General features: G+C 39.3%; 1 protein-coding gene across 1 annotated transcript in view; it reads right to left on the reverse strand.

Annotated features, from left to right (window-relative positions):
- Positions 1–1,344, reverse strand: part of myclb (MYCL proto-oncogene, bHLH transcription factor b) — a 7,554-nt gene extending 6,210 nt beyond the window's left edge. The window contains exons 1-2 of the mRNA XM_088405679.1: positions 1,137–1,344; positions 40–707 (exon numbers count right to left, since the gene is read on the reverse strand). Of these exons, the coding sequence (XP_088261805.1) occupies positions 40–673 (634 nt within the window). The 5' untranslated portion in view covers positions 674–707; positions 1,137–1,344. The remainder of the gene's footprint in view (positions 1–39; positions 708–1,136) is intronic.
- Positions 1,345–8,014: the final 6,670 nt, after the last annotated feature.

The following is an 8,014-nucleotide window of genomic DNA, read 5'->3' on the forward strand; positions in this document are numbered from 1 at the left end:
AGGCACTATTCTATTTTTAGTTTAGCAATATACACTGACCTGAAGAGTTGGTGTGAGACTCCGACCCAGAAGACACTTGTTTCTTGCAGCCTCCCCCCAATGGGAAGGTGAGCACAGCGGCCGGGTCCACGCAGTCTGCCACCAAACAACCAAGAGGCAGCACATCAGCGGAAACACCCTGCGCCCTCCCCGGGGATGTGCCCGTGACCACTTTGTTGGCAACTGGGGCCGCCTTAGTCTGGCATGGGTGGCAGCGTTCCCCCACAACCCTCTCCAGCTGCCGACCCGCCGAGAACCCGCTCCACATGCAGTCCTGTATAATGATGGAGCTCAGGTTCCCCACGGAGTCTGTGGCCGGGGTCACTTTACTGGGGAGATCCTGCTGCTGTTGATCCTCCTGTCCTAGAAAATGGGACACCCACTCCAGCTTGTCCCCCAGCGTGGGGCACACCAGCCCTAATCTGCCCGACCCTTCCACTGCTCGGATAGGGGACATGGGCGGGGTGGGGACCAGCTCGAATTTCTTCCATATGTCCTCACTTGGCGCCGTGGACTTGAAAAAGTCCTCGTCCGGGTTGTGGTGGTCGTCGTAGAAGTAGTGCTGGTAGTGGTCCAGGTGGTCCATGTCCCAGCTGTCATAGCGGGGCCCCGCGGAGGAGCTGATGCCCGGCATGGAGGCAGTGAGGCTCACTCCCCGTTCCCTCAGTCTGCAGAGAGAGAAACAGACTTTGACTGAATCCGGTTCTTGTGACAATCATCAAAAACTGAACCCCCACAACCAAACACACAGTGCAGTCTATGAAGAAGTGATAAGGTAAAAGCTGAGAACTTTCAAGTTTCGCAATGGACTTTCATTACATAATGTTTTATAGTAGTAGACGGTGCAAAGCTGGGTGAATTCGAATAAGGAGGGGGCGGGGGTGTGGGAGTGTTCAGCTGATCAGCAGAAAGGTGATTAAATTAGTCGGCAAAGGATCAATTAGCGGCGCAAACTTGACTCCCGGTCCAATTCTCTTATCATTTAATTAAAACGGAGCCCGATGAGCTCAAACGCTGCAGCTGGGGACTTCAATTACCGCCAGCATCGGTGTGGGAAACAGTTGGAATTCAGGTCCACTTTTATTTATTTTCTTTACCTGGTGTGGACGTTGAAAAATCTGCGTAGTGCTTCATAGATCCTCCCTAAAGCAAACGACTTCAGCAATGAGCGTCAAACGATGCGTGCATATGAGTCGCTTCTTGTTCGTCTTCTTTGTCTCTCTTCCGCCTCCGTTGTAAACAGCCCTCAAACAAATCGCGTTTGAAACTTGCCGCAGTAGCCGCGGGAGCTTCGCGAGCGTTCACTTTCTTTTGCAGTCTGGCGCAGAGTGTGATTTCACGGGAAAGGACACTTGGCTATTATGCATGAGAGGGCAGGTCGTAGTAGGGAGGCCACGCCCATGATTTAAAGAGACATTACTACCCAAAACAAATGGAGGCTGTAGTACATTATGTCCTCACGAAATAGAAAATTCAGTGGACGAGATTTCTAGAGAGTAGATAAACATTTTTTTTCACAACCGTGAGACAACATTTCTGCACATTTGCAGGGCAACTTTGGTATTACTGGTAGGGCATCTTAATGTTACTAGTAAGTCAAATATGTGCACTTTAGAATGTCACTAGTAACATGCAGATGTCGAAGCCAAAAGTGATATTATTGATGGAAGACATATTTTTGTAACACATCCTGGTTTTACTGATGTGCTGAATTGTCTTACTCACAGCTTTCCATGTAGGATCTATTTAGACACTGTATAAAAACAAAATAATTGTGTAAAAAAGGAAAATAAAAGTATTACTGTATCTTTTATTCCCCTGTATGTAGACAAACTGAAAATTATTTCAGTCTAAAATTATATCTGAATGTCTGTTGTCAATTATGTCCAAAGACCGTTTTGATAACTTGGCACAATGACAGAAAAGAAAAAAAACCAAAACGTATTCGTACACAGAAGTTTCCCTTGTTTTATTAACTTAAACTATTATGCGACTTATAATGACTTATAATGTCACTTTTGCTTCACTAAAGTTATGTACTGATTAAAGGGATACTTATTTAGCCATTTCAGTTTAAAAAGTTGATTGTTTGTTTTAGTTTCTCAAAGTCTATGCAAATCAATACTTTTAAAAACACATTTTCCCTGAAAATGACAACACATGTGGTCATGGCTCTCCTATTATCTGAGTTTTGTCATGTGACATTTGCAAGTGGAACTCTGATTGGTCATTGAAGGGACACTTTTAAGATTTAGACAATTTTTCATTAAAAAGCAATCATCTAAATGATAATAAATAAAAAAAAACACTCAAATAAATGTGTTCTTAACGACCAACAGTATATTTTAAATATAATTGTAGGTTTAGTTATCATTAAATTATATTACATGAGGGTGGCACTTCTCTGGAGGCTGCCATGCTTGTCATAGCTATGGACAATGTTAAATGCAGCACCTACAGCGGTCCATAATGAAAAACTGTCAAATCTTACACAGTGTCCCTTTAACAGAACCCTGAATACACACAATGTCATTTTCAGTCGACAGCAAGTAGCAAAATGTCAGTTGTACAGTAAAAATAATTTTGTTATCAAAATAATTATGGACAAAATATTGGCTTTTTATTGCTGACAATGGCTAAAAGTTCAGCATCTTTTTAACAAAAAAGCTAAATTAGCGAATGAAAACATCTAAAAAAAATAGTAACACATTTTAGCGGGGTTTTTTTTTGTGACACAGCCTTTCTGTCCAGTGTCCATTGTAAAAATCAAACTGTGGCCCTTGAGCACAGTATTGTGTGTGAAGTAGTTTCATGGCCACATGTTATTGCATGTAATCAATATTTAGTGGAAGAAGCATAACCCTGCTCTGCAAATGCTATTGTGTATCTGCCAAGGGTGTACAGAATATGTGCGCCTGTATGTATGAGTGTGTGTCAACAGCTGTATGCAACAACTGCTGACACTTGTTTTTCTTACCATACAAAACCCTCAAAGTGAGTCACGGAACTTTGGCGAGCGCCGACGTCTCGAGAAAGATGATTGGGAAACATCCCATATATAACTTCTACTCCGAAGTTCATCAACAAGCAGACAGCAGGGAAATCCCGGCCCTCGTCCGTCTTCCCATTTAAGCACCCCCAGATCTCTTGTCATTGCTTCTGAGTTCCTCTTCTGCCTTCTTTATTTTATCCGCATTAAGCTTTTATCCTCCCATCACCCCTGATCAAAACGATCTCGAACCGACATGAAACCGTGAGATATTATAGGGGTGAGATCCTCTGTCTCTCAGGGGAGATGTCAAACTAACCGACTGGAGAAACACTCCGCCTGCTCTCGATTTCCCAGTCTGCAGCACTTTTCCCCTCAGCCTCTCGTCTTTTTCTCCCTTTTATCTTGTGTGAAGCACTAAATCGTCTTCCCCTTGAATTAGTCATCAGGAATATATGGTGGTAATGTAAAGCGAAATATCTTCTAAATAACTCATCGAAAAATATCCGTTTGGATGAAACAAGCAGATGAGATTTTTACACATTTTGTACCTTTTGACACATACGCTTTGACACCCAAATCACCTTTGTTGTTGGACTATATTTGCTTTTGTGTTGACATCATTTTCAACAGAATTTTATTCTTATTAGCTTTCATTACAGAACTGTGTACAGACATGATCACACTGTAGGCCCATCATAATATATAAATAATTGTAATTAATTGGGCAGCTATATTAATTAATTAATTAATTAATTGGGCAGCTATACAAGTCAAAACTCAATTTTTAACTAGGCAGTGAATGCGTTATTGTTCTCCATATATACATATATACATACATACATATATACTGTATATACATACATATATATGTATATATATGTATATATATGCATATATATATGTATATATATATATATATATATATATATATATATATATATATATATATATATATATATATATATATATATATATATATATATATATATATATATATATATATATATATATATATATATATATATATATATATATGTGTGTGTGAATTTCTACTTTTCTTATTTGACAGCTGCATTCTTCCTTTGACAATCGCACCAAGTTTTTGCGGTTCAATAAATGATAAAATAGTTTCAAATTGTAAATTGTGTGAGGCATCTGCTAAAGTGTCCCTGCGTGTGCAACAAAGTGACTGACTGTAAGAAAAAATTGCAATGGTCCATTTGACTTCAAATTTGTAGTGTTCATTTCAAATTCAGATCACACTACAGGGGAAGGCCAGAGATGGGATTTAAATCCAAAAATGTAAAAAATGTCAAGCTAACCACCAATCCTTAAAAAATGCTAAAATCTTGATCAAGATAGTGTTTAACATGAACTGTATTATAAACACTGTACAATTTTAATATCATATGCTAATATTTATTAAAAAAAAACTGCCCTCCCTCAAATAGATGTCGTCTTCAAATAGACACTTGGTGCTCCCTGAAGGTGATTAAATCAATGTCCAATTGGCACAAAAAAAATGAATTCACTTCAAGGAAGACTGATGGCTGGGGAGGAAAAAAAAAGTCCTCCTCCTCCTCTTCCTCCTCCAGGGTCCTTCCTCATGTCAGTCGACCTCCTCCGCCCGACTCTGACCTTCCCGACTGATCAATGGACACCTAGTCTGGGAGCCACCCATCAGCGTGTCTGGCCTTCTACAGGTTCATTTCATGTAATCTGGGAGACCGCACAGGAAAAAGGACAGCTGCTACCCACTGGATGCGGGTGACCTCCCTCACACACACATACAGGCAGGCAAACACACTCATCAGCAAGGGAGGGGATTGGCTTTCAGTCCAGATGCTCCTTACATCCATCTACGGCAGACTATGTTTCACTTATATATCCATGTTCACATCGCATTTAACTGTTCCATCTTGCTTAACTTGCATGCTCAAATCCTCAAGAAGTATTCTCAGTTTAGAACGTTTCCAGACAAATAGGACAAGTTCAGTCTGTTTAGTCTGAATCAGTTGACATATTTGTAAATGTGAGATTGGTCTCTTAGTTACTGATTACATAATCTGCGCCCCATTTGTCTTCTAAATAATGAGTTATAAATTTGTGATATTGAAGCTATCCATTATCTCGTCTTCATGTTATTCGTTAGCATTAAGCTAAACTATCTAAGTCAAAACTATATATACTAAATATACTATATTACAATAAATTTTATATATATATATATATATATATATATATATATATATATATAGTTTTACAGTAAACAGTCGATGTGAAGAAAAATGTTGTTCTTTGCAGAGGATAAAGAATTTATGCCTGTGAATATTGTTTTACAGTGGACCCCTGTTTTACAATGTCCCTGCCTTACGTTTTTTTCACCTTACGACATGGCCCGTTACATTTTGGCCCCTCTTTACACCATTTCTTTCGCCCTACGACACAGCCAACATGGCGGTCAGTGTGCGTGACAAATCTAACATGGCGGTCAGTGTGCGCTCATACGTTTATACATGTGTCACCGCTTACATCACTACAGTGCTGGTCTGCTATTGGTCGGTGTCACAACACCCTAAGATACTGGTCTACGATTGGTCACAGGGTCAAGTAGTTGCTTTTTTTTCCTTAATAATCTATGTACAGTACATCTCTTTTCTTAAAATATGCCCATTGGAAAGGCATGAGCCTGAAATTCACATTTGTTTTTAGTCACATAAATATCAAACCGTCAGAATGTTTGCTGTGACTCAAATCGAGCAATTACAGTTGCACAATGGCCTGTCAGTAATTTGCGATGGGGATGTTTTCGATTACGAGCAGAAAATCAAAATGAACGATTTGCATAAATACAAGAACAACAGCCGCATGTAATTAAATGCCATATTGATTTTAATCAGTGGCGCAGCAAATTGACGGGCGGCTACCACTGGAATAATGATTACTGGGAAAAGAGTTAATAAGGAGGCGAGCGTGCTTCCGGGCGTTGGCTTGTTCACGACGCCATGTATCGACAGTTCAACATCATACGGGACAGCCCATCCCAAATTATGCTACCGTCGAGTGACTGGCTATTGTTGCCCAGTTCTTCTCGCCTTCCCTCTCCCATCATGACTTTTATTGCATTCTGGGTAAAAATCAATCCCGGATTAAGATGCTGTCTGTGCAACCCAAAGAAAGAAAAAGAAAGTGCTGGGGAAAAAGGGGAAAAGATAAATTTGCGTAGATGAGGAAATGGCTGGAGATTTATCTGAAATAGTCAAGCGCAGGAAGTTCTGAAGTACGCGGAGACAAGCGTAAAGGTGAACGAAAGGCTCGGTTGATGTGAGGAGGGAACGTTAGCATAGCGATGGATCAGGGAGGTGAAGCGATAACGGTTCAGAGGAGCGGACTTGAAAGAAACTATGCAATTACGTAACTGATACTTGGCAGGGCGATGTTATTGAACATTCTTGTAGTATTGCACATGCACAGGAGAAAGGTGTTTCTAATATTTTGAACCTTAGCATAACTCAAAATACACGCATACTTTATTCTGAACGATTTTGTGCTTTTTTTTTTTTTTCAAAACAAAAGCTAATACCTGCAGAAACCCTGTTAAAACTGTATGTACACTCTGAAGTGACTTTAAGTAACACCCAGGGGTTCTCATACCCCATATCAAAATTGCTGGTCTAAAATACAGCTCAACAATACCTAAGAATATACAGTACAGTGTACCACCTTTAACTGCATATAAATATAGAGGATATCAAGATTTGGACTGAAAATAAGTAAAGTTGCACACATACTGATAATTGTATCTAATTTGAACTGCTTTCCTCACCTTAAATAAAAGTCAGCAAAAGATTAATTGTCAGATGTCTCTGAAAGATTGTCCTGAACAATTAACGGGTGTTCTGAGGTGTAATTTTGAGAGATTCATCCCTGATGTGTTTGGAAAACTGTCAGGGCATTTTGAGTGAATAACTGGATATGTTATTACGTGTGTGGTGGGCTGTGTTGGTCATCTCGGAGTACGCCACACCCTTATCATGTGCACCTTCCACATTTTAAAAATTGGTATGTGAGAAACCTGCCTTAGTGCATGTGTGTAGCTTTAACAATTAGTGCGACCAGTGAGATATGCAAATGCTCAGTCAACACTGGAGGCAGGCAGAAGGCTGACATGCTTGCCACACAACTGTTGTACGCAAATGTAAGCAAACAGGGCATGTCAATAGTTATTGAAATAATCTTGCCAGCCGTTTTACCGTATGCTGCGGAACAACCATCACCTAGGATGTTTTCAGTAATTTTGCTGAGCTGGGCTAATTGTTTTTGATCTATTAGTGGAATTAACATGCACTCAAAAAATTGTTTAAATTTCAGTCAGAAAGGGTTATACATTACCTGCTACTTGGGTGAATTGAACCCAATACTGTAAAAATGGTTGGGTCAGAAATAACCACATTTGAGGAAAAAAATAGATTAATCCAATAATTATTTTTGCACAAAACAATGAAAAAAAGGGATGTTCTTGTATAACCAAATCAAAGAACTAGTTTGTTTTGGACAAGAAACCCAACATTTTGACAGAATAGAAAACTGGGTGCACACAGTGATCAGTACATTTTTACCCATTCTGAGTTATTTTTGACCCTGCTGTTTTTGTATTTCTTTGGATTATTTTATTCAATATCCTTCTGACACCCAATGTCTACTACAGTGGGCACAAATAAACAGTCTGGGTATCCGGATATGACCTACATTTTGTGGTTATTATGTACAACATGATCCAATTTGCGGTTATGTTGTGCACAATTACATATTTTTTCATAATTATGTATATATATTAGGACTGTCAAAGTGTTAACTTTGCAGATTCATGTAAAATTTATAAAGCATTGAAAAAATGACCCCAGTTAACTTGTTAATGTAGAGATCAAACTTAGAGAAAAGTCAAGTCACAAAAATAAAAAAATCTCTCTCAGTACAAAATGT

The sequence above is a fragment of the Hippichthys cyanospilos genome, chromosome 21 (genome assembly GCF_059441005.1).
Source record: "Hippichthys cyanospilos isolate Australia breed blue-spotted pipefish chromosome 21, RoL_Hcya_1.0, whole genome shotgun sequence".
Taxonomy (NCBI): Eukaryota; Metazoa; Chordata; class Actinopteri; order Syngnathiformes; family Syngnathidae; genus Hippichthys; species Hippichthys cyanospilos.